The 27,329-nt window shown below is 45.1% G+C and overlaps 2 protein-coding genes across 4 annotated transcripts; both read right to left on the bottom strand.

Moving 5' to 3' along the window:
• Positions 1-648: 648 nt before the first annotated feature.
• On the bottom strand, positions 649-7,413 carry Tifa (TRAF interacting protein with forkhead associated domain). Of its 3 annotated transcripts, none has more exons than XM_055628223.1 (3): positions 6,892-7,413; positions 5,520-5,576; positions 649-2,019 (listed from the first exon to the last, which is right to left on the bottom strand). In XM_055628223.1, the coding sequence occupies exon 3, from the start codon at positions 2,005-2,007 to the stop codon at positions 1,450-1,452; it is 558 nt and encodes a 185-aa protein (XP_055484198.1). In that variant the 5' UTR covers positions 2,008-2,019; positions 5,520-5,576; positions 6,892-7,413; the 3' UTR covers positions 649-1,449. The 3 variants fall into 3 exon arrangements, with proteins under 3 accessions (XP_055484198.1, XP_055484200.1, XP_055484199.1); XM_055628225.1 differs by lacking the exon at positions 6,892-7,413 and adding an exon at positions 6,344-6,509; XM_055628224.1 differs by lacking the exon at positions 6,892-7,413 and having other exon boundaries at positions 5,520-5,632.
• Positions 7,414-10,737: 3,324 nt separating this feature from the next.
• On the bottom strand, positions 10,738-10,920 carry LOC129691886 (ATP synthase subunit ATP5MJ, mitochondrial-like). The gene has a single exon (XM_055628071.1). The coding sequence runs from the start codon at positions 10,918-10,920 to the stop codon at positions 10,738-10,740; it is 183 nt and encodes a 60-aa protein (XP_055484046.1).
• Positions 10,921-27,329: the final 16,409 nt, after the last annotated feature.

The raw sequence follows: 27,329 nt of genomic DNA, 5'->3' as shown, positions 1-27,329 counted from the left end.
AGACACCTGGACATCTGTGGGCCATTCTTCGCTTACCACAGGAGTCAGCAGGAAAACTAGATGAGAAGTGAAACAGGCATCTGGGCACCTAGCACAGAGAAAAAATGGTGCCCATAGCAACAATCCAAGGGCTGGGACAGGCCGTCCTTTGCAGGCTAGGAGTGACTGGTGAGCCACACCAGGAGGCATAGTGCAGACATCATTCACATGGACCCAGGCTTAAATGTTCATTAGAAATAGTTTCAAAGGGTTGTTGCAGAAATAAAGTACATTATACTAGGCATGGGGTGCACATCCGTTATCACAACAATCAGGGCCTGATTCACGAGGATCACAAGTTCAAGGCCAGCCTGATCTTCAAATCAAGATGTAGTCACAAAAACAAAAATAAGATATGTCTGTGGTTAGCTAGCCCCACCTTACTTCTCCCCACTGCAAAAGAAAAAATCTGTACGAGTTACAGGATGAACTTTCATTCACCAAGGAAATTATACAGAAAGCCTTACTTCCTGGTAATGCCAGAATTTACCTTAGCTGTGATGGTTATGGTCCTCTAAACATAACATTCACTAAAACTCATCTTAATCTAGCTAAATGAATTAAATAAGAATCTTTTAAATAAATACAACTTCTTGTGAAACTGAAAGCTTAGAAATATTTAAGCATTTATTATAAATATTCACATATATGCACTTCTATACAGCAGCCTAAGAACAAAAGTTTTCCTTCTTTGAGAAGTTTCAAAGAAGCAGCTCTAGGGGCCTGAGCTCTGACAGTACCAGATGCAAAGAAGCTACTGAAAATTTTGATTTCTGCAACATTTAAATGTGTAATATACATAAAATTCCTTTTCAGTTTTGTAAGAAACTAATTTTAATTTCAATGTTTTTAAATGTTAATTGTAGGCCCTACATACAGGAAAGCGAAACTGCTATGGTTGGAATGAGCATTATAATTCTGTAGAAAGAAAATCAAGGTGTTATTTTTCAAGTCTTTCCATAGTGAAACCACAGTGACTCAAATAGTAGTCTGGAACTCATCCCAGGACTATGGTTCTACAGGTACTAGCGTGTCACAGACACCAGCGAACAACCCGCCCCAGCTCTGAACTTGAAAAACAAAGGCTGCTGGGGAATGATCTGACCAAGCCAAGAGACGGCTGCTACCAAAACTTAAGTACAGGAGTGACATCAAGCAGAAAAAAGGGAACCCCGTTACACAGAAGATGGGCTTTCTACACCGACCCTCACAGGTGTGCACTTAATTCTTTGTAGGTCCAGAATGAAATCAGCTGACTAAGCTGATGACTAACACGGTCTACAGATACCCAGATGCTATTACCAAACCCAAAGTCAGCACACTACACTCCCAAACTCCAAAGAAGCAGAACGGCTCGCAAGTGCCTAGCCAGGTGCCCTCATCCTTCGTGTTCCTCTCCTTGCATACTGTTCACGATTCGTTTTCATCCATTTCTGTAGGAGACGTTCGATGGGTGAAGTAGGAGGAATACCCCCCATCCTCGAGGACGGGACTCTGCGCTGGCCAGTTATTTTCTTGCAGGAGTGGTCTCGGGGACAAGATGAATTGAGTCTCAAAGGATTCCACTGACTCTCCATCCTCCTTCTCCAGCAGGAACTGATACTCGCCGAACCTGAGCATGCACCTGTAAGGCAGGTCCACCTTATTGAGGTAGCCGAGCTCCTGATTGTCCACCATCAAGCTGGTCTTCTTACTCATGTTTTTAATTTCAAACGAGAGGACTGAGCTGTTGAACTGTTTAAACGGCTGCAAAACAAACTGAACCCGGGAAACCTGCTTGTCCTGAAAAGTATACCGACAGATGTTGGAATTCCGTCCAAATTTCACCACCTCGATGGAAGGAAATTTCTCTTTGATGCAAAACCTGATTGACTTAAATATTCCACTTTGCAGCTGTCCCGGATGATAAACCGTCATCTGGAGACATGTGACGGTCTCTTCCGTATCGGCGTCTTCAAAGGTGGACATGATGCTCCCGGCCTGCAACAGTCAAACCTCAGGTTAGTTCCCACATGTGGTTAGGGGACTGAGAACAACCTACACGGACTGCTATCCCTCTTCCCCTCGCTTTGTCTCGTTTCTCCTTTGACCGTCCTCATCATGTGGACGGCTGTTAACAAGACAGTGATTTAGGGGGAGCAGAGGATCCGTGTGTCTGTTCCTCATTGAAATAGTGATGCAAACCAAAAGCCGTGCCGTGGCGGTAAACCCTTTTGAGAAATTAAGGCAAAAACATGATGAGTTCAAGCCCGGCCTGGGCCACCTAGTGAGACTGTCAAAAAGAAAACTGGTTTGGGGCTTAATTGGCGCCATACACACACAAAAACAAAAACAAAAAAACATAGAGACGATTAATTCCATTATAATATGAAGATAAATTGTGAGGCCTTCTTAAAATAAGAAACTTAAAGGTTCTACACAGGGGCCTGGAGAGATGGGGCCGCTGCTTGCGGCTCTCCTTCCACAGGGGCCTTGTCAGATTCCCAGCTCCCACGGGGTGGCTTGCAACCTTCTGTAGCTGCAGAGGATGTTTGCCCTCTTCTGGCAACCTCGGGTACTGCAGACAGCTGGTACACAGACATACCCACAATGTGGTCTGGTGCCCTCTTCTGGCCTGCAGGCGCACATGCAGGGGGCAGAACACTACATAACAAAGAAATCTCTAAAAAGAAAACGACATCACTTCTTCTTTGCTTTACAAAGCCATGCTGCTAAAATCAAGCTTCGTTTGCTTATTTCATAAAGGACAGCCAAGCAAAATGTCTTTTGTTGACTTAGAAACTCATCTTTCATTTTAATTTTGCATTCCTATCTCTTGGACATTGTTGCGGCATACTGAACTGCCTAACAAGGGAAGAGACCCTCAAATGTAAGGTAAAGAACAAAAGCAGCGAGAGGAATCCTCAATGTCTTGGGCCAATCCTGGAAAAAGGAACTGAAACGAAAGCCGCCAAGAATAAACTCTCATGCAGTGGGTGGAACTGCCGAAACCACCCCACGCTGCCCTTTCAATGCACTTTTATTACGATAATAAAGTCTCACTGACTCAAGAAGCAGACAACGTGAACGAGAATAATTACACTAACTTATGCAATGAGGCAATTCGCAATTGATAAATGGAATTCATTGGTATGACTCTTGAGTAACCTCCACTGTCCACCTACATTCCTTGTTTATTTAAAAAAATTTTTTTCTACAATAAAACTGCATTACACTTGCAAGTTAAAGCACCAAAATAAAATGGCGAACTTGGAAGATGGCTCACTGGCATTTGCCTTGCCAGTGTGAGGACTGTGTCTCGGTCCCCAGGACTCACACAAAAAAACTGAGGAGCATGTCAGCCCTGTAATCTCAGTGCTGGTAAGAGAGGAGGTCCCTGCGGGCTTATGAGCCAGCTAGCCTAGCCTACTTTGCAAAGTGTAGGTTAATGACAGGCCTTTACCAAAGAGGGTAGTAAATGCATACAACACACACACACACACACACACACACACACACACACACGATTTTTTAAGCAAAGAGCTTAAAAACAAAGAGTGGGAACCATCTCCATTTCTGTCTAGGAAATGCTTCAATTGCAGCTCATCCTTGGGCTTTGCCAGTTCCACAAGAACTACATTAAAAGAGTATTTTTTTCCAAATACAGTGTTTTTGGTGACAGCTCAATGTTGTTTTGTTTGCTTTATATAGCCTGTGAGTTTGCAGTTCTGTCTTTCGAGAAGATCCATTTGGCGAAAGTATCTGCTGGAAGTAGGCTCTCACACCTGGGACCCAAGGCACCATCAAGGGAAAGCTGGCATCTTAAAGAAAGTCAGGGACACACGGTAGTCTTGGTGAGAATTCATTCTTAGGGCTTGGTGAACCTCTGAGTCCACAGTTATGATCCCTTCCAGCAAACACCAAGGTAGGGTGTTTGCTGCCTCTGCTCCTCGCTCCCTGCCATTCCCCAGCTGGCCCTTTTGAAAAGGCTCCCCTGCTTTGGACTGCTGGCCGCTTCCATGACTAACCATGTCAACACGACCAGAGTCAGAAGTGGAAGCTGTGCAGAAGCTTACTACCAAGCTGACGTTTTAAAGTGCAGTTTCACCTTCATTCATAACACAGCATCTCTCGCCCTAACATCAGCAGTCCTTAAAGAACTACTACCCAGGGGGAAAAGCCAAAGACAAATGCCTAAGACATACAGCATATGAGCACGAAACCCATTCTTCCCTGAGCTTCTTGGGGCTGTTTGTTACCTCACCTTAAGCTGACAGATGCATTCCCCTGTCTTAAGATGAGATGATGGCAAACTCTGGCAGTCAGAAGGGCTTCTGCTTACGATATGCCTTTCATGGGCCAGGTTCTGTGCTAAGCTCTTGTACCTTCACAACAGCCCTGTGAATCACCCCTTTCCAGGCGAGGGAGATGGAGTCATGTAGAACACAGAGGATGGGTGCAGGTCTAGAACAAGGTGTCAAAGCCAGGACCCAAACTCCAGTGCTCTGTGTCTTAGGACCACACAAACTGCCACCCTTCCAGGGTTTAATGATATACTTTGCAAGCTATAGAAGTTGAGAGAAGAGGGGCTCAGAAGTATGTGTGCTGCGGCCAGCAGGACCTGAACCTAGCATCGTTGTCAAGGAGGGAAGCGCTGCCTCACAGGGGGATGTGAACCAAAACGTGGCTTACCACAGATGCCAAACATCCTTACGCCTGCATGTGAGAGTATGAGCAGAGGCCTACCATTCGCTGGCCACTGTGCAGGTTGTTTGAGGGGTCATGAAGGTCAAGAAACAAACCCATCTATGTGTCAAACTCCAGAGGCAGGAAGACTTTCTATAAAGTAGCTTGGATCCTTGTCACCTCAGTATTCAGCAGCAAGACAGAGAGGAACAACTGAAATAACGAATTGACGAGCGATACTTTTTTGTTTGTTTGGCTGCTTGTTGTTATCGTTGTTTTTAAGTCACTGGTGTGTGGAGGCCTCAAAAAAGTTCTTGAACTCTGCTGGTTTTCAGTTACAAAATACACAGAAGGCCAATGGGCTGAGCAGTAGTAACAGTGATTGTCTCAGGAAGGGGAAACCAAGGGCCAGGGGCAGGAGAGGAGCTTCTCACTGTGTCCCACGGGCCTTTCGAACTCGACACCACGTCCACTAAGACCTATTCAAATATTTAACGATTTTTTTTTTTTTATCTACACAAACCACAAACCATCAGATTTTTGTGGCATGAGACGGAATTGGAGATCATAAAGTAGCACTGGCCATGTGTGCTGTCTATTAATTACTCTGCTATCTGACATCACAAGGTTGTAAAACACTTAACGTCTGACAAACGGCAATAACCGTTAGCAAAGAAACTATTCTACAGCAAGGAGAGGAATGAAATGAAAAAACAAGTGCTGCTAAGAGGCCTGAGCCAAAGACCCAGGTCCTGCACTCCACACTCAAGACTGGGAACCTTTTGCATGCTGGATACCAAGAGGCACACACCCACCTGAGAACCTTCCAGTGGCCACAGCTAGATCAGGGCAGTGGAGCCTTGTCTCTTCTCCTGAGAACAAAAGAGGGGTATGTGTGGGTGTGTTAGGTACACAAGCATCATTGATACCTCAACTACACACACAGGGCAAGCTGCTCCTGACTCCTGTGTCCCATGAAACCAGTGAAGGGCCACACAGCTCTGCTTTTGCACAAAGCTGATTGGTATCAAATGTCACAGACGAGAAGATGCGCGGGGATGTTTTTACTAAAAAGAGCCAGGTGTCCAAACGGTTTAAAAAGGAAGTTTGCATGGCTCCCCGGTGGCGGTCACGCATGACTTTAAGGTTTCTCGACTTTTGAGATTGTTTTGTTTTGTTTAAGACAATGCTGGCTGTAAATGGAGGTTCCTCTGACTCGATGAGGTAGGGAAGGTTCCCCTCTAAAATCTTGAATTCCCATCCCACCCCCAACGCCTGCTCCAGCTCTTCCTCTCTAAGTTCTCTAAGAGTGAATCTGAAAGAAAGAAGTTTCTATTTTTGCGAAAGAGCCTTTCTCCCTGACAGACACTCTACGCTAAGCTAGTACAAGGAGAAGAGAAACTTGGAAGAAACAAAGACAAAATTATCCTTTTGCCCAACTCCCTCAGTTGCCATGGTCCGGTGGGGCATGGAAGAAAGACCTCTTCCCGTGAATGTTACGCTAAAGCCTCACTGCGGAGTCTTTCAGAAGGAGCGAAGAGGAGAGCATCAGGCTAGCTCAGCGCTTTTCAGCAACCTCGACGCTCGGCGGCCTTGCTCTACCCACCCCCGCCCGTTCCAACCCCCGCCCCAGCCCCACCTTCCTCCGTGGCTGCGGGACCCCAGGACCCCTCGAGGATCCTTCCCCGGGCACCCGGAAACTCCATCCGATCTGAAAGCCCGGGAAAATCCCGGACCGCGAGGACGACGGGCTTTCCCAGTATCCAGGCTGCAGCCGGGAGGCGGGTCTGGAAGAACCTTGTGCACCCGGGATCCGGCTCTCCCCGCAGCCTTGGGAAAGAGGGAAAGTCCCCCTAGTTCAGTAACAGCGCCTGGCGGCGGGGGACCAGCATGTCCGCTCACGAGGCAGGATGCACAAGTGGCATTCATACACACACCCCCCCTTTCCCATGAGATGAAAAGTTTGCAAAGAATTGGAGAGAAAAGACACACACGCCGCCCCCCCCCCCTTATTTTTATAAAGATCTGGGATGGTGCTGTCTGTAACTTCTTTTTCCCCCCCCAAATTCCCTTAGCCTATAGTGCCCGTCCGCCCGTAAGCCGAGCTACTGGAGCGGAGGCAGATGATGGCACAGCTGCCTGCCCTCTCGGAGGGGATGAAATGAGAAAGCCAGTCCCCACTCTCACCGCGGACCGCTGGCCAGCAGGTACCCGGGGGCCTGGAGGCGCGCGAGCCCTGGCTGGACCTCCCGGAGGAAGCGGCGGGGCGCCGTGCCGGTGGGGGGCCGTCCCTGCCAGCGCCCCGCGGGACTCGCCGGTCCTCCTCCCGAGCCGCCGAGCCTCCCACGGGCGCGCCAGGAGCGGCCGTGACCTTGGCAAAGCCCTCGCCGAGAGGCCGCCGCCGCGCTCCCCCCCAGCAGGCCCTGCCCCGCGCCGCCGCTCCGAGGTCCTCCTGAGCCGGTTTGAGAGGCGCAGGGCGCGGCCGCACCTCCAGAGGACGACCCGTGACCCGGGACGTAGGCTCTGTCTAGAAGGGAACCGGGTCAGTCCCGGGTTAAGGGGCGGTCGTGAACCGCGTGTGTGGATGGCGAGGGAGTTGGAGGCGTCGTTGGGCGCTGTAAAGACGAGTGCCTGCTCTCAGCCCCAGGGAGACCGTGGTCAGTTGCTGTCTGCAGATGCTCAACTCGAGGCCCCCCGGGGAGCGGGTAAGAGTCCACCCACGCAGACACCGGATCGGATCCTGCCTCCGGATGTTGCCTCCCCGCGCGCAAGAGCAGTCCAGAAGCTTACTCAGCTTTCACTTCCAGCTAGCCACCCATCAGCCTTCGACCAACACCTACTGCCGGGTGGTGGGAGGGGCAGCAGCCCCGTGGGGGTCTTTCACAGCCACAGAGTGGATACGCGAACGCTGATTTCCTAAGTTCAAGGAGGCTGGGATGGAAAAGCGGAAGGCAGGTGTGGAGAGAGATCGGAGCTGGTTCTGTGTAGGGAGAAAGAGGATGGAGAACAGAGAGGAGAACGAGTGACTGAAGATGTAGCCGGGATGTTCTGGCGGTCCGCCCTGCCCGGGAAACCGCCTACCAGTTCTCACAGTCATCCCACAAAACCATTTATTTGCCTGGACTCTGTTTGAAGCTCCCCCCCCCTTTTTTTTTTTCTTTCAAATTCAGCTGAGAACCTGAGGGCAGGCAAGGAAGTCTGCATTTAAGTGAGGCATTAAGTGAGATTCCTGTAAGGGATGTAATTTCTTCGGTTAATGATCAACATTTATTATTTCTTCTCGGAAGAGGAGACAGCCGTGGTATCTTCTTTCAACTGAGCGGTATCAACGCAGGTGGAAGATACGACATTGCCAATTTGATTGTGGCAAACAAACTCATGCAATGAAATAATGTAAAAAAAAAAAAAAAGTGGAGTTTCTGTTCTCTAATCTTTTTGTCGTTGCTGCCTTTATTTTTAGACAAGGTTTTGTCATGTAGCTCAGGTTAGCTTCCAACTCAAGATCCTTCAGCCTTAGCCTCAAAAGTGCTGGCATCATGAGCCTGCACTGAACTCTTTAGTATCTTTAAAGTTAAATCAAAGAAAATGTGAAGAAAAAAAAAAAACAATGAAGAATGAGGAGGAGTAATAAAGCATTGAATATGATCAAAGAGCATTATACACAAGTACAGAAATGTCATAGAAACCTTTACCTTATGCCAATAAAATATAAGTAGGGCTATTACTAACACTGTTAGGGAAAATACAGATTAAAATTCAGCATCTAGGGAGCATTCCCTTAGTTTCCTTGAACTGTCTGACTTGAGTGGTCAAGAATGTGACTTTGAAGAAGCATGTAGGCTGAATCTAAATAGAATCCAATCTCACTCAGGATTGTTTAACTGACAACTAGTTACAAATAATCGATCTTAAAACTGAAAATGAGCTTGTGGGCAACAAGAATCAGGTAAGAGTTTGTATGTGGAAGTTTCTGTTGCCTCAGGGCCTGAGGAACACCTGGCTGTCACCTCAGATCTCCTTTCAGATAGTTACAATACCATCGCAGTAACTCTGACTAGCCAGACTTCTGGAAGGCCCAGGAGAGCCTAAAACCTTGACTCTCCACAAGCCCAAAAGAAATATGTCCACTTGTTTCTATAGTTTTAGTTTGTTGAGTCTTCTGAAGATCCCCAGAGGACATGCCTGAAAAAAAGTGATCTTAAATCACTCATTTCTATATCAGACAGTCTGTTCTAATTGTGCCTTATTGCTGTCCACTCCTACAAGACCATTAAAAGCAGTCTTTAAATGAGGTCGTTTCACAGTTACTTCAGAGTTGGCTTCATCTTTGTTCAAAGCCAAATCTTCAGCAGAGTCACATGCTTAGTTCTGAGAGATTCACAGCTCAGCAAGGGCTGCCCTTACAGATCGCTAGGAAAGGAGAGCAGAAAGAATATGATCAAACAACAAGTTTCATGCAAACTCTTTGCACAAAAGTCTCAAAAATATGTTTTAATCTGCTAAAATCATGGCTGTTGGAATTCATGTTTGATTTCCTCTTTCTCCTCCTTCTCCTTTTTCTTACTCCCCACCACTTCTACAGTTTCCTTAAAGGAAAAGCAAAACCAAAAACATCAGTAAAACCAAAAAAACTGAGCCATCTCTCTAGCCCACAATTTCATTTTTCTGTTAAGATGCCCTGAAGGAGTGAGGCTTTTTGCACTCAAAGCTGTTCATGGAGGTCAGCATCCTTCATATCAGAGGCTGAACTCCTTTCCAGGGCTTTTCTGAAGACCTCCTCTGGCTTTTACACTTACTTAGCCTCCCTTGAAGGAACCAAATGTGCTGAGTGATGAGGGTTGGGTTTGTAGGAAGTCCACTGAGTCTGAGCTGAGCTGAGCTGAGCTGAGCTCTTTAGGGAAGTGGTTACTCTAAGAACTAGGCCTGAATGGTTTACTAAGCCAAAACGAAAGTGGTCAGTATCATATATGTTCTTGACACAAAAAGGAGAGGTGTCCCACGGTAATGCTGAGTGACTTAGTATTTAGTTTGAATAATATTAGATGCCCACAACCCAGCACATTACTATTAATCCTTCAACAATCTGAAAGACACAGATTCTATTTCTGTTTAAAGATTAGGTAACATTTGGCCAAAGCCCTCCTATTCAGCTGATATTATCTCGATGTATCTGTCCTCCCATCATCTGGGCCAATTCTCTCAATATAGGTTCCACATAATTTCTAATTATCATACTTAGTTATGCGGTAGCTTCAGCCAGGTGGTTCTAGCCTTACAGTCAAGAATGCAAGGAAGGGGTTGTGAGCTCTCCCTCTGTGGCCAAGGAAAGCTGCTGAGGCTAGGAGTGCGTCAGGGTGTCCTGACACACTCCTAAAGGCGTGCACCACCATGCTCAGCTATGAAAAGACTCTTAAATATCTTTTAGGTACTTAAACCATTCCACAATTTTTTTTCCTATTTATTTCACTTAAATAATAGAAGAAGCTTAGTTTTAGTGATACCATATAGAAAAAAAGAAAAAGTTGCTCGTCCCTTGCTGGTCTTGAGTTATCTGACACCTGCTTTCTGTTCAAGGAAGCAGCACTCACACCCATCTGACTTCCTTGTCCACCCCAGTCCTTCAGATTCTATGTGACTCGGTTCAGGAGTGTCCTTCCTTCTAGCTGGAGGTTTCTGCCTTCTGATAGTGTGTAGTGTACACAGCAGCTCATCTAGCTCTTTATTATTATTATTATTAATCTCCTCTCTTTTTTTCCACAAGGAGGAAAAAAAAAAACCTGTAACCAGAATAAGACACCACCACTTTAATTGGGCTTCTAATCGTTTGTCTTTGATTCACCCCAAAGGAAGTAGACCTGCTGGGCTAGACCTAACCAGGTAGATCATTCTTTCTTCTTTCTCACATCCATTTATTAATGCTACACTGTAAATGGTACTTAGACAAGTATAGAGTGATGTTCCATGTTCCTCATCTAACACAGCTTAGCACACAGTTTAGCAGACATATTCATCCTGGGTGGGCTCAGGGAGTGGTCAGCGCTGGCCATGGGCAGGTGCAGGGCTGGAGCCTTTCAAAGCTTTACTTCTTTTATCAGCACACTTCTGCTTTTGTTGAGGGTCAGTCACTAACTTCATTCCTACCCAAATTTCCTGATAGCCCTGAGTACAGCAGGGTTTCATGGGGACCCAGGCACTCTTACTAAGGCTTTGAAGCATCCCAGCAGCACCAAGCTTACAGGCTACCCCAGATTCCACAACAGACTGAGAAACAGGCGAATTCTTAAAAGGTGTCAGAGACACATGCTTCAGCTAGCCAGGATGCTCTCCTGTCCTTACCTATTTCCTCTCTCCATCATCCTCTACTGCTTCATTGCAGGTGTGGCCCAGACTATCAGCACTCCTACCTGCCTGGCATTCAGACAGACCTAATATTAAGGGCATGACCCTGATTCAATGTGTTGACATCTTGTTGAAATCCTCAGCCAGACCACGTTTCAAGAGGAAATACGTATAATGTTGCTGGTTTTGTTTTATTTGAGGTACATAATTTTGTGGGGTTTTTTTTCTACTGTCATTCTGGGCATTCTTTCCCCAAATCCTTTGTAGATCAAATCCCTCTTTTCCTCATAAGCCCTGGTTAGGTCTAGTTCAGTGGTGGTGGCTTGTTAGACATGGGCCGAGCACTGGGTTTGATCCCCAGCACAGAGAGGTGAAGGAGAAGAAGAAGGGAAGGAGACAAGGAGAAAGAAAAAGAACAAAGTGATCTAAGCCCTAGTATTATATTTATATTACGGAGTGTCCTTCTGTTCTTCTGTCCAACCTCCACCTTGCTCATCTCATCTGTACCTACAAATTTTTTTCCTTTCAATCACCTCTAAATCATTTACTCCTATTTTGCATATCTCTCACCCAGGCCTGTTTATTTCCACCGTTATCAAGTTAAATGGGGTCCAGCCAATTAATATCACAATATCTTTGGAAGTCACTTTCTTGATCGTATTCAATAATCCAGTCTTCTTACTGTAAGTCTTCTTTCTCAAATTTATGTCCTTATTATCATATACCAAGATTTATTTCCAAGATCCCGTCAGTGTTTTCAAGGCAGAAGTGCTTACTAATTATGATAAAGCAAAAACTGTTCATCATATATGCTAACGCCTGCCCTATCCTCCTCCACCCGCCTTTCACCATGGGGCCTTGAGGGCATTGCGTGCACTGTCAGCACCCAGAGCACCAAGGCAGCACCTGGCACAAGCCAGACACCTCCTCAGACATTCACAGTAAGTGAAGCTCTCTCTGATCAATTTCTACAGTAGTAAACTGTTACTACAAATAAGAACTGTTATCTTGGGAAACTTTCTAGAACTGAACGCTGTGATTAATGCGGAAACATTCCATCTCTTGTTTTGATGGCTCTGGGAATTTTGCCAGGAATCCTTATCACAGACAGATGTGGCTGTTGCCCAGACTCAATAAAGATAAACGACTCACCCATTGATATCTTTTCATTGGTCAGTGTCTTTTCATATTTCCATGTGTCCTTGCCATCTTTTAGGCACTAAAATATCACTCCTTCTCCCAAAATAATTTCTAACATATTTTTTAACTCACTTGCCCCCAAACAGGGTTGTTTAAAAAGTCACATATGTTGAAGTTGACATTCATTTTTTATTATAACTTTAAATAATTATAAAATATCTCTGTGTGGTTTTCTTAAACAAAACTCTACATTTCTTTCTTGCTTGCTTGCTTTCTTTCTTTCTTTTTTTTTCTTTCTTTCTTTCTCTTCTTGGAAGCAGGCCTCACTATTAAAATTATTTCTCTTCTTTGTTATAGACACTGTTGAACAAACATTCTAAAGGCTGACATATACTGTGCTTACGATACATGCATCTTAAATTTATAATTGATTTAAAAGACAAATATGAAGTTACATATTTGATGAATATTAAATATTACAGTGCTATTTAAAAGTGCATTTCTCAATGAGATTTATGGTATTTAAAAATTCGTTAACATATACCCATTACATACAGCTACAATAAAGCAACATTCCAAGAAAGTATATTTGTTTTTTAAAAAAGAAACTACGTTTACGTAAGTGGAAAGTCGTGTCACAGCAATTCTATGTCTTTACTTGAACAACGTTTTTTATTTTTATTATTTTTCTTGTTTGCTTTTTGAGACAGAGTTCTCTGTGATTTCCTGGCTGTTCTGGAACTCACTATTTAGACTGGCCTTGAACTCACAGAGATCTACCTGCCTCTGCCTCCCAAGTGCTGGAATTAAAGGCCTGTGCCATCACTCTGGCTGTTTGAACAACTTCTAAAGTCACATATAAAGAATTATTATCTATCATAAATTAGTTTTTAGGCAACCTATCTTTTTGACTGTTTGATTCTTTCCTTCTTCTTTGTTGGGAAGCCGAGTTGGAATCTATTCCAACTTGTTCAGGTATGAAGCCATTCACATTCTCATTTTCTTATTTAAAAAAAAATGATTTATTTATTTGTTATTTATACAGCATTCTGCCTGCATGTATGCCTACATACAGAAGAGGGCATCAGGTCTCATTATAGATGGTTATGAGCCACTATGTGGTTGCTGAGAATTGAACTCAGGACTTTTGGAAGAACAGCCAGTGCTCTTAACCGCTGAGCCATCTCTCCAGCCTTGCAGTCTCATTTTCTGGGTGGTATATCAAAGGCTTTACCCAAACCCATCCCATTGCTGTTAATAAAAACCCATTCTTATTAGTTCTAATTTATTTATTTTTTAATGTACATTTGGTGTTTGGAATACATATATATCTGTTTGAGGGTGTCGGATCCACTGGAGTTTGAGTTATAGACCAGACAGTTATGAGCTGCCATGTGGATCCTCAGGAAGAGCAGCCAATACTCTTAACCACTGAGCTGTTTCTCCAGCCCTCCTATTCTTTCTAAACTTCCTCGGCATAGCAGGCCCAGAAAGGCTTGAGTAAGTTGAAACATTGTTTACCTCTTAAACTTTCCAATAAAACATTTTCTCAAACACCGTCTCGTGTATTTTTGGGATGCTTTTGTCAAAACTTGAGTCACAAATCTCACTTGCTTTATTGAAAGGCAAAGCAGCCAGGAAACCGGTTCCCTCTCTTGAGAAACTGCGGGGAAACCTTCTTATTTGGACGAGGGGCAGAATAGACTCATCCAGGAGTGAAAGAAGAGACCGCCAATGAGAAATCGGGAACACGGTGACACCGTTTTTGATGCCATCAAAAGACAAACTCTCTTTCTGTGGTCTATCTCTGAACTAGAGCGCAGAGGAGAACGAGGTGTCACAGAGGAACGTGCATGGAGATGTTTATTTGCACTGGAAAAGGAAACTGGGGTTTTCCTCTTCGGCTCCGCCAGACCGGTTAACACAACTCCCAGAAGACCTTTCCCGCAGCAGTCACGAACGGGGCGTGTCCTGTGCCGAAGTTACCCAAGCGCTTTTCTTCTCAGATTCCCATTTCCTGAAACCAAAGCTGCCGGGGAGAAACGCTGCGTTTCCGGGAAGGCTGTGCCGGAATCACGGACCGTCGGGGTCCGATTGCCCGTCCTGAGTGCTTCTCGCCTTCTCTGGGATGCAAGTGAGTACCGGCCTCCAGGTGAGAACGGACAGGGGTTGCGGCGCCGAGGCTCGCAGGACGGGGGCGGCAGAGCTTCCTCGAGGGTGGTGGCCGTAGACTCAGCCGGCTCCGCCCCCCAGACTCGACCGCATTGAAATGAATGGAGCTTCTAGAAGGTCCTCAGAAGGGACAGGAGGAGGAGAGAGCAGAGGAAAGGCCACCTACCGTGTGAAGAGGGGGAAAAGCTTAAACCCTTTTTAAGAACGTAAGGATTAATAGCAGTGTACGCTGTCACAGCACTTGTCAGACCTGCTGGTCGACAGCTAGCCTCTTTCTCAACAGATCAGTGTTTGGTGAGGGCATTAAAGGATTGTCGGGATTTCGTAGTTGAAACTGGGTTTGGAGCACGTAGGAAGCCATCCCAGCAGCTACCACCTGCAGGATGGAGTCAGTCATTTTGCCAGGACACAGCTGGGTGAAAGTGTGAGGAACGCACACTGGGGAAGAGGTGACAGGAATTCTGGGTATGGACAAGATTTCTGTTGAGAAGAAAGCACTCATAAAAATTAAGCTCCATTGTGTGTCTGGGTGGAATAGTCCTTTTTCATTAAGAATTTTCAACATTTGAATGTAGAACTCTGGTCTGGAAAGTCACCAATGAAAACCTCTGAGGTTGTTAGAATTCACAGCGGGGGCCCAAAGAGGGGAGCAGAGGAGAAACTCCCATGTCACAACAAAGTAGCATCTCTATTCTAATACTCCCTACTTGGCATTTGAGAAAACTCTGTGCAGCTAATACTCCTTAAAAAAAAAAAATAAAAATAAAAAAAAAAAATATATATATATATATATATATATATATATATTTGCTTTTGCCTGGCTGAGACGTCATAGCTAAAACTACTTTAAAATTTCCCACGTGGATTTGTTGTTGCGACCCAAGTCTGCACGTGTCTGCATGCCCCTTTCTTTCTCCTCAGTGTTACTGAACGCTTGAGGGCGTTAGTGATTGTACCACAGAACCTGCAGTCGATTGTACTTTTAATTTAACATGCATTAGAGAAATGATCGGTTCTGGAGAGATGGCTCCGTGGGAAAGGACCCTTGTTGCCAACCTGCTAGGTTCAGTCCCTGGGACCGAGATTGTGGACGGAGAGATGCAATTCTCACACATTGTCCTCTGACCCTCGTGTGCGCTGTAAGAGGGAGTGGCAGCTGAAACACAGCCGCACAATCCAATGTCCCTGATTGAAATACTCGTACTTGAAGTATTTTAGAGTTTGGATTTTTTTTTTTAATGTTGCCTAGACAGAATGAGACACTGTGGCAAAGATGGCCAAGCAACAAAACTCACTTCTCTTTCTTCCATGCATACACATATCATGAAGGTGATGTTATATACCTTCATATGCCATGAGGTCGTGTATGGAGTTTTGCCTATCAAGGCTCAAAAAAGTGTCAAGTTCTGGATCCTTCTGGGTTTCAGAGTCTCAGGATAGAAATCTTCGACCTGTAGTCAATTTTTCTTGTGGCTTGCTGTTTCCATAGCTTTCACTTTGTGGTTTTTACTGAAGTCTACGTAGCACTAGTTTGCAGACAAGAAAAAAGGAGGGAATATAAACTTTACCTGGTACGTCTATCAATAGCATCTTAGTCCGATTCTTTTCTCTCACATGCTGCCATAACCTGTATGCATTAATTCATGAGTGTTGATATTATATCTATATTTAATCGCCACATCCTGCATCCCAGAGTGTGCATTTGGCTCACCCAGGGAGCCTTGCTTGCGATCGTCCTTAACCCCAGTTTACCTGTTAACTATAGTGCTGCCCGTTGGTATATAATCGTACAACATCTGTCAAAAAAAAAAAAAAATCCTGCGAGAAAATCCTGTCTGTTCATCATTGTCTTTCTTATATGTAAAAAACATTTTAGAACTTTAGCACGGTTTCTTTTCCTTCTCCGTGTTGTTCTGTTAACATAGCCTATGTTTAAAGTTCAGACCCTTCAGGTTGTCATTTTCTAAGATAACCGTATGACTAGCCAGAAGCTTCTTCCCTTGGCTCACATCCTCCAGTGATTATCAAGGAAGGAAACACAGTGAGTGAGTACTGGTGAGTCAAGTTTGATGGCTGTTTCTATGAGTTGGCGGTGGCTTTAATAATTCCTCTGTGCCCACGTTTTCTGTCCCCTGTCCTTCCCGGGTGGGCAAGAGAGCCAGGCAGGAGGATGTTATGCTATGGGGCTGGGGGCACAGTTTGCCAGAGCCTCTCAGAAAAACCCTCGGACACTCACTCTGTGCTATGTGGGTGAAGCCTCTGCCTGGTGAGGGGCGGGCACCTCATGTTTCTAGCTTTCTGAGAGCACCTCTCTCAATACATTTCGCCCCTCCCCCACACTTACTTCCAGATTCATCTTCTGGAGTTGGCAATCACTAAGATACACCGCAGCTCTCAGCTTTACTCTTTCATACCCGCTCCCTAAGTACAAAACCCTCCTGTTCTTTGTTTGTCTATTACTCATTTGTTATTGTAACTGATCAGACCTCTACATTCCAGTCAACTTTACAGAAGGGTTTAATAAAATAAATGTTAATATTACAACAATTGTAACCAATACTATCACCCTACTACTGTCATTCAACTAACACTTTGTGTGTGGGGAATGGGGACATGACAGGACACACACCCATCCATGAACCTGTGGAGGACAGAGGTAGAGTAAGACAGGTTTCTTACGCTGTCATTCTCCTTGGCCAATGGAATGACTCACCGTCTCCAAGAAGGACAACGTGGCCCAGGTTTCATTGTGCTACTCATAGCAACAGGTCATTTAAAGCTGTGTGCCGCCTCTTTCTGAATCACAGTTGACTGTTTAATTTGGATGGGGAAAAAAATCAAACTGTGAATGCCGTGACCATTGGAAGTAGATTGAGGCATTCACTGAGAAATATTTGTTGACTGTGTCCCATGGGTCATGGTCAAATTGCACACACTTTATCTTGTTTGATACTTTAAAAAAAATTCATTTATTCACATTACATCCCCATTGCAGCCGGCTCCCCTCTCTTCCTGGTCCCATCCTCCCACCCTCTTCCCCCTTTACCCTTCCCTTTCTTCTCAGAAAATGGGAGCCCCCTCCCCGCTTGCCGACTGACCCACCCCAGCACATCAAGTCACATTGGGCCTAAGTGCACCCTCTTCCACTGAGACCAGATAAGGCAGTCCAGCCAGGGGAAAGTGATCCAAAAGCAGGCAAAGGAGTCCATGTCAGAGACAGACCCATTCCATTTGCTAGGGGAGCCATGTGAAGGCCAGGCTGCCAGTCAGCTGCATATGTGTAAAAGACCTACGTCCATTCCCTGCATGCTCTTTGTTTGGTGCTTCAGTTTCTATGAGCCCCCATGAACCTAATTTAGTTTACTCTGCTGGTCTTCTTGTGCAGTTCTTGTCCCCTCCGGGTCCTTCTATCTTTGACCCTACAAAGAGACTCTCTAAGCTCTGCCGAATATTTGGCTGTGGGTCTCAGCATCTGTTTTGATCCTTTGCTGGGTGGAGACTTAGAGAAGACAGTTATGCTAGGCTTCTGTCTGCAAGCATAGCAGAGTATCATTAATAGTGGCAGGAGTTGGCCCTCTCCCATGGGGTGGGTCTCAAGTTGGGCCAATCATTGGATTGGCCATTTCCTCAATCTCTGCTGCATCTTTATTTCTGTACATCCTGTACAGAAATAGGCAAAGTAGGCAAAGTAAATTTTGGGTGGAAGGTTTTGTGGGCGGGTTGGTGTTCCCTCCTTCCACTGGAAGTCCTACCTGTCTATAGGAGGTGACCAGTTCATTCTCCATACCCCACCGATGCTAGGAGTCTCCCCTAGACTCGCCCCCATATCCTCCCAGGAGCCTACCCTGTCACAGGTTTCCAGCTTCTTGTTCGATACTTACTTGGGTTTTATGAGTCAGACACTCTTATTGGTAGTGATTGCAGAAAAAAAGAAAAAAAGAAATGATTGCTATGTCTTTCTCCTTCCTGGCTGTTAGCAGCACTCCATTCCTCTTCCTCATATTGTAGTTTCCATCTATATGCCTAGCCACTTGGTACAACTTTGTCAATTGTCTGCACCTGCATTAACGGAGCTGGCATTCTCTCAGGACCAGACATTTCCCAGGATCCTTGGCTTCTTTCCCCTTCTAACATTGGCCTTACGCACTCACTTCCATCCCACCACTGGCCTCTCACCACCATGGGACTCTGTCTTAGGATACAAAGGATCTCTTCTGGGGAAAGGTTGACTAGTGCCAATGATGGTTGGTTGTTGCACTTAGCCTGGTTGTGTTTAGAGATGAGGGCCAGGCAGAGTGTGGGGAGGGGGGTGGGAGGAGAAGGACAAGTTTTAAAGAAAATCTGAAAGGTTGATAGAAGTTGGTCCTTGCCAAAGTCGTCCCCAAGGACACAATCAGACGCACCAACCAAAAGCAAAGCATCATTTCTAAATACACCTGAGCATTTAAAAACAGACTGCTTGGTTACCCTCAGTCAGGAAGTATTACACCGAATGTATACTTAGTGAAAACTCGCTATGATTATTATAGGTATATAGGGAGATAAGGCCATAAAGGATTTGTGATGCTTATTTCTTAGTGGAACCAAACTTTCAGTGATAATACCTTTTTGCTCTTTTTATATCTATTGTTATGTGTATGAATGTTTGCCCACACACAGGCGCATGCACCCCATGCATGCCTGAACTGGAGGATGTCAGAGAGGACATTGGATCGCCTGCAGCTGGAGTTACAGATGGTTGCAAGCTGCTGTGTGGGTGTTGGGAACTGAACATGAATCCTCTGCAAGAGTAGTAAGTGGCCCTAACCACTGAGACATCTCTCCAGCCCAAGATTACAATGTTTTAAAAGTATATAGTCTTAAACAAATACAAAGATAACTATGGTTCTTCAAGACTTTGATGACTCAGCCCCTCTTAGAAATCTGGGGGTATTCAGTGAGCTGCTCTTGCCAGCCTGTTCCAGTACATGGAAATGGAAATCAGTAAAAGACAAGGGGGAAAAGTATAACTATTACACAAAACATGGCGAAGTTCCACAGTGTCTTAACACAGCGATTACCCAATAACAGTAGATAAGAAAGAGCCTCTCTGTGTGGAAACTGCACATTCATGAAGTAAAAGCTGCATGAGCCGCAGACCATTCAGGAGCCCCAACCGAGTTCCTTGCATAGGGTGTATCCCATTAGGTGCTTGTATCTATGCCTCAGAGCAGGAGCAGCCACTGCCACAACCAGGAAACATGGGGTCATTGACGGAGGCGTCCACCGGAAGTTCAGTGTGAACATGGTGAGAATGTTATGTTTGGGGCTGGATGGCTCTGTGGTTAAGCGTGCTGGCTGCTCTTCTGGAGGACCTGAGTTCAGTTCTCAGTACCCATATGCTGGCTCACGACCGTTCACCCGTCCCAGCGGATCTTGCCCCTTCTGATATGCATACAAACACAAGGACAAAATACTCACATGTAGATGAAATAAATACCAAAGAAAATGTACCTATGAAGTTCAAGACAGAGGTTTGGTCTTGACATGGGTCAGAAGTTGCCAGCAAACTTAAAATGTGCAGTTACAGGATAGGTTCAGTGGCAGAGGCCTCTAATCCTAGTACTTGTGAGGCAGAGGCAGAGGCAGGAGGATCTCTGTGACTTCCAGGCCAGCCTGATCTACATAGAGAGTTCCAGGTCAGCCAAAGCTACATAGTGAGACCTTATCTAAAACAAAAAGTAGCTATTATAGAATAAATAGATAGAAGAGGGTTATCATTTAATACTGCTTAGGCTGAAACGCTGTAAACATTGTCGTGTTTTCTCTTGTTACTGAGTGATTAAAAACAGTAAGAGCCACATAGCACACAATGTGTCATCTTAAGCTCTTTCAGTGCACGGGCTGATGTTATTAAACAGTTCATCATCTCATAGAACCCACTATATCTGCAAGTTTAAGAAGTAACATGCTGAAGTCTGTACTACGACTAGAAAACAGGCATCAAAGACACATTTCCGGGGCACTAAGGTCAAGTTCAACAGCGGAAGCAACACAAACGGCAGGTCATGCTAAACCCAGCTGACTGGAGTTGAGGGGTTTGGAATTCATTCTCTAGACAACACAAGCTTCTTTTAAGTTACAAGGTAACAGTTTTGTTTCTGTTTCTGGTTTTTTTTTTTTCTTTTTCAAGAAGCTACCTGACAGTTTGTGGCAGAGATGGGTAGGAAGGCCAGTTAAAGTTAATGGTCCAAAATGGGTTTGGACAGAGCCTGGCACAGGAGGCATGAAGAGGGCTTGAGAAGCAAAACCACATTTAGGAGGTACAGCTCCATCAGCTGTCAGGAGAGGGGGAAGAAAACAGGAACAAAGACCTTGGAGCAGGTGTGTGCTCAGGAGCACCCCAGGGTCTTAGCATGTGGGAGATCCCTGCGGCATTTGATAAAGACGTAAGTCTCTTTGCCCTATTGATGTTCCCTTTACATACTTAGCCATTCTAAAATACTTGTTAAATGGACCCCCCCACCCCCATCCCCAGTAGTTTAAGCATGCCTTTGCGATGCTCTTCACAGATTTGGCAGCAAACTCTGTCTCCATAGATAGCATAGACGTGGCTTTTGTCATCACCTCACTGACTCTATAGATTTTTGAGACAATTGACCAGTAAGTTGTTTTCCAAGATGATTTTTGGACAGATTAATGCATTGTTACAAAAATGAAGCCCCCAAAAGATTACTGATCAGGTTAACAATATACATGGGCATTTCAATGCCTCACAATTTTTTTCTCTGGGCCTTCACCTGTCTTGTAAATCACATAAGCCGTATTTGCTCTTTAGAGTGCCCCATTTGCTTTCATTAATAAATAAAATAAATAGGAACTTCAAGCGTATTGCTGCTGTTAGGTTCCACCAGAAGAGGGCAGCAGCGATACTCCAGGAAGAAGAATGGATTTAACCGGCTTTGAAACTGGCCTTAAAACATGAACACCCAGGGTAATGGGGAGGGCACAAACAGCCGGTGCCAGCATCCTAGTTAGCATTCAAAATGCACTCATTTTCAGTTCCAGAAACACAATTCCTAAAATTTCAGGGAAAAAAAAAATCTGATGAAATATCGTCACGTGACGAAGCAACATTTGTGGAGATTTCTGTTAATACTTGGTGAGGATTGATGCTTAGAGATATTCTGGAAAACTTGCAATTTTTTTAAATTTTTTTGTAGAAATTAAGTCTTTTGTGCCTTGTTGGGAGTATAGAGAAAGATTATATTAGTTGGAAAATAAAATGTGTCTTATTTTCTTGGAACATTGCAGATGTTCTTGAAACAAAAGGAAATGTTTCCATGTTATCAACAGTTAGGGGTGTGTAGGAGCAGGCGCCTAACAGTGATTTTTCATTGGCGCCCACACAACTTTTTTAAACATGGAACAACAATGGCTGGGTTTGCTCAGACGACTGGAAACTAAAACTTAATATTAAGAAATGTTAGTATTAGGCCCACAGAAGGAAACAGGACAAATTGTTCTTATCTGTCTTAGAGTATTGTTGTGAGGAAGAAAAATATTTACTAGAACTAAATAATTTGGTAGCTGCAGTCGAGAGAAAGTTTTTAAAAGAAAAATTAAAAAAAAAAAGAAAAAGAAAGAGAAAGAAGGAACCAGTCTCCAGGAAGCTCCAGATCAGAGTTGATGTGGAAAGTGAAGTGAAATTGAAATTAGGACTCAATGAGAACCTTTCTAAAGCTACTTTTGTGGAGGGAGAGGTTGAGCGGACTGGGTTGGACTACCAATCCTCTTTTTTCTAACTCTCAGGTGCTAAGATTCCAGTCAGTGCAGTGCAATTCCCAGCTGCTGACTTTTAGGCCCACTTATGTTTTTATTTCCTTTTAACTATAAAGGAAATGGATAACGCGAAAGTTACAAATTCCCGAAAACTGGGAAGTAGTAATGTGTTGCAACAACTTTGCTAGCTTACAGAGCTGTGAAACACTCCACCATCCTCCCTCCCTTCCCCCCCCCACCATAACTGCCTCCATGACCTAGCAAAACCATAGCTGGAAAACCTTTTCTCAGGCCACTCGTCTCAAAGCCCTATCCCAAACACCTCCTAAGACCTCCCCTGTCTGTGCAGGCTCCGCCACCTTCCCCAGTTCTCAGTCTGCTGAGTCTGGCTACATTTTCTTGGCCACATAGGTTGCTTGTGTTTCTACAAGCTCCTTAGACTTTTGTTCTTGTCTCTTTGCTTTCTATCACATCACTTCCTGGACTTGGGTTGACTGAGCAATTGAGGTAAAATCTGAGATAGTCCCCAGTTGGCTCTGACTGGTTACAGACGAGCCTCAGTTGGTTTCTCAGTCACACAACTTTGGCTCCCTTCTCCGACTGTGTCCAGAGCATCTGTTTCAACCCCACCCCCTCTATTCCAAGCCTTACTCACTCCTGCTACCTAATGCCCTGATTCTCCCCCCCCCACACACACACACACAGGTTCTCTAGGAAGAACTCTTGGGTTGCCTGTAAATCATTAGTCATTGTATCCTGCTCCCTATTGTGGGGAAACAAGTGTTCTGCTTTATATCCAAGCCTACTCCTGTTTTCCTAAGCCAAAACCTCTTCTAACTCTTTTATGGTTCTTCTCATTGTTTAAAATCCCTTTTCTATTTTCATTTTATTTATTTATTTATTTTTGCTTTTAAAATCCGTTTCTTCTTAGCTATTGGCCAGATACTGGCCCACAGGATAATTCTTATGAAAGATTCATTTCTCTTCAGACTGTTAACTCCCATCTTTCTCTTAACAGAAGTGCTTTTAAAAATAATGCGTGTGTGTATACTTATTCCCTTTACGTCTTTGCCTTTCACCCAGCAGCCGCTTCCAGTCGGTCCTTTCAGGGAAATGGCTGCTTCAGTTGCCTGAGCTGCTTGCCTCTCCCTGGACTTTTAAAGAGTTTGTTGCTACGCACAGCATCCCCTGTCTCCTGCAATTTGAGGATTCTAGTATTTCCAGTTTCTAGATCCTGGTTTTTGTTTGTTTGATGTTTGTTTTGCTGTTGTTTGTTTTATTTTGTTTTGGTCTGCTTTCCTATGCCCTGGTCTCTGAGTATAACAAACCTCTCATCATCTGGCTCTCTTCCGTAGTTTATCTCCCCCAGCCCCAGATCAAGGACTGATACTAGGACCTTAGGCATGCTCTTCAAGAGCTCAGCATCTGGGCTACATGCCCAGCAGTTTCTCTTTGCCTGCACTGAAGACTGGGGTGTCCTCCTCATGTGGATGATTCCCAAATATATCTAGTCCTCATGAGTTTACCTCATATTTCCCACCTTCTATGGAATGCTTCACCAATCTTCAAGCTGCCGTGGGAGCTTCCAACAGCCCAAGCCTGAACACACGACAGACAACATGGTGTGCAGAATCATGCACCTTTTCCCTTTCTGTGGCATCATCCCAATTCCCTCAGCTTGGTGTGCACCTCTCCACACCGCCACCCTGTCCTCAGGTCCAGCTGGCCACCCGTCACTCACTGGCATCTTCCTGCCCTTCTGTGTATAGCCGCCACTGGTGTTCTGAACAAAGCCTTGCATAATGAAACCTCTCCGTCTTCAAACAGACATCCAACCACTTGTTATCACAGATGACTTGATACACATCGCTGAACCCGAAGCCCGGAAGGTTCTGATGTCCTTTTCATCCTTGTAGCTACTCCAGATCCTGCTGCATAGCAAGTGCCCAGACGGTTTTTATTAATTTACATTGGTGGAAGAACGTTGCCGCAGACTTTCCTTTTTTAAGAATTGCTGTTTGTGCTGGGCAGTGGTGGCACATGCTTTTAATTCCAGCACTCAGGAGGTAGGGGCAGAAGCAGGCGGATCTCTGTGAGTTCAAGGCTGCTCTAATTTACAGAGCTACAAGACATCCAGGGCGACACAGAGAAACCCCATCTTGAAAAAAAAAAAAAAATATATATATATATATATTCAAAGATGTAGAAAGTTTTAAAAATCTACCTTATGCCGGTAAAGTTGGCACTTCTGTTTTTTTCTGTCCTAGTTTGGTTCCTACTGCTGTGACAACACAAGGATCAAAAGCAACATGGGAAGAAATGGGTTTATTTGGCTTAGACATCAGTGTCACAGTCCATCCTAAAGGGAAGTCAGGGCAGGAACTCAAAGTAGAACCTGGAGGCCAGAACAGAGACCAAGGAGGAGCACTGATTGTTGGCTAGTTCCCCATGGCTTACTCCGTTTATTTTCTTACAGTACTCAGGACCACCTGCCCAGAGGCGACCCTACCCACAGTGAGCTCAGCCCTCCCACATCAAGAAATAATCACGCCATCCCTCCTTACATCATCCCATGTTCATGTCTGCTGTGCTCTTCCCTGCTGCTTAGCTTGCCCCATGCCCTCTGGTTATTATTTCTGGCTGAACAGGGTGGACGCCTAACTCTAGAAGTTGTTGCATCCGTGAATCTTCTAAGACTTTGTGTCTGAGATAGAGATGCTGGGACTGAGTCGCTGTTTGTTGAGGGACGGAGTCAGGGAGGGGGTCATGCAGGTAGCTGTGATCAGAAGCGTGGCTAGAGAGGGTACCCCAGAAACTGCCTGCTGGATTCACCTACTAACTACCATGGTGCCTGACATACACAGTAGGCACTGTGAAGCCGGGAGAGACAGACCCAGACAGGTTCTCTAACAGCTCCCAATTCCTGGCTTAATACCCCACAAAGATGGGTTCCTGTCCTTATTTCTAAGAGCCATGCTTGTGCCTGTCCAGTAAACCCTGCCCATGCCAAAGCTAGTCAGGTACGTTGAGTTCTCACAACAAAATTAAACCCGAGACTTTGTCTTAACTTGGGAGCGCCGTCTATCGTCATCCTTCACATCTCCTAGTTTCCAGGTGCACTCTTGGAAACCGGAAATCCTAGTGAGCTATCTAGAAATCACTGAGTTACAGAAATGGGCATGCCTCTGTTTTTACCCTCATGAGTCTTACCCTTTTGAGACAGAATATAATTTAAAACACAATGTATATGTATATGTACACATTGTGTATATGTGTGTGTATGCGTAATAAAGGAAAGATTATGGTCCAAAGTAAAACCTAATGGCCATCTTTAAGGTTAATCCCTGAAGAAAATGTAACCCAAATCCCGATGGGAGGGTTCTTTTGCAGAGAGGGTCTCTGTGCACTGCTGATTGAGCTTCGCTTCATTCAGTGCCTACAGGTAGGATCAGTCCTGGTCAGGAGGCATTTGCCAACCTGAGCTCCAGAGGAGCTGGGCAGGCTTACGTCAGGCTTCTGGAACACCGGCGGCGAGCAGTGTTTGTGGGAGCGCAGGGAACTTCTTTGGAGGTTCCGCCTCTATGCTCAGTACTTGTGCGGCAGATGGGGGAGAAAACTCATTCTTTTCTGCTTGCCAAGCAGCAGAGCAGCACCGCAGCCCAAGGGGAGGTATGCAGGCTTGAAAAAGAGGGGGTCTTTGCAGTTTAAAGAGCAGTGGGCAGCCACCTACTGGAGAACAAAACAGAACAAAAACGTGGCAGTCATGAGAAGGTGTCTCACCTGTAGGTCCGAACACCAACTCTGCAGCCTTGAACTAGCTCTGTGTCCTTAGTCAAACCACCAAACCTCTAGTAATGGAGAATAACAATACTGTGTGGATTTACCTTAAAAGTGGCAAATCAGATAATGCCTGTAACTGCTCAGTTTACCGCTGAGAGCTGAGTTGTCAGGAAGGGGGACGTGGGTGTGAGGGCTTGGGGGTGGGTATTATGTAAGCTGTTGGCGCTTCTGTAGTGCAAACGTTAGTGAAAAGAGGGTTTTCCTGTTAGTTAAAAGAGAAGACAAGTTGCTTTGAGCTGAGAAATGTAGCACCGAAGCTTATGTTTAAGGTTTCCTCACTGTTGCATTCTTACGTGACTCCCTCAACGGTAAGACTAAAGGGGCACAGTAAATGTCTAGGAAGACAGTAGCTACAAGACAAACACTCGTCAGCCGGTGGGTATCACGATGAATGAATGAATAAATGAATGAATGAATGAGAAAGAACAAACTTTCCAGTTAAGAAGCCACATGTAAACTCAGACCTTAAAAGGAATTTGTAAAGCGCGTGCCCTGTAGATGGCGAACTTGGATAATGGAAACAGCCGGCAGCGCCTAGTGGAGAAAGCTGGGGTTTGTGTTTTGCAAAAGAAGAAAAAGAAGAGAAAAAAGAAGAAGAAAAGAAAAAGACAAAAGTGGTCCATTAATAAAGGTTGATTGCGGCTCTACGACAAAAGGATTCCTTAGGGTGTGAGGGAAGCTTCTCGGAAGGGGACTGTTCATCTGTCTGGGGAAGGGATTTTACTTTGTGGCACACGCCTCTGAGCGGCTGGTAGGAAGGTATGGGCTGAGCCCACGCTGTCTCTAGTGCCTGAGACTACAGAACGTTATGTCAAGCAGAGACCATACCCAGTGTTGCCAGCAACCCCCTGAGTGGTACAGAAGTGTTGCCTCTCCTGTATTTGGATGCACCGTGCTCAATAACCCGCACCCAGGCTGTGTCCAGAGTGTCTTTACCTTTTTATCTAGATAAATAATTATGCATGGTAGTGCGTGCTTGTGGCCACTGTTGAGTGTTTGTTCTACCTCCTCCCCAAGGTAACCCTTTAGAGACCAATTATCATCCCTTCATCCTTTATTAGCATCATTTTGCTGGCTGACAGACATTTCCCGAGTGACGTACTGGGCATTCAGGTCTCTCGAGGGATTTCTTTAACGCTCTCATATAATCTGTTTGTTCTACGTGGGAAACGTTTTTCCATTTTGAAATTCTACCATGGAGTAGAATTTTTACCATCCCAGGCCACACAAAGACAATGTTTGTGTGTTTGTATGTGTGTGTGTGGGGGGGGGGGGGGGGGGGGGGGTGTGGCTTTCCAAACCCTGCATGTTCGTGCACTGGCCCCAGATGTTTTGTTGGTCCTTTCAGTTGTGAAAGCCCGGCAGCTCCCCCC

The sequence above is a fragment of the Psammomys obesus genome, unplaced genomic scaffold (genome assembly GCF_907164565.1).
Source record: "Psammomys obesus unplaced genomic scaffold, mPsaObe1.curated_primary_1811, whole genome shotgun sequence".
In the NCBI taxonomy this organism is placed as follows: Eukaryota; Metazoa; Chordata; class Mammalia; order Rodentia; family Muridae; genus Psammomys; species Psammomys obesus.
Note: the sequence above shows the minus strand (reverse complement) of the source record. Positions and strands in the feature narration are given on the sequence as shown.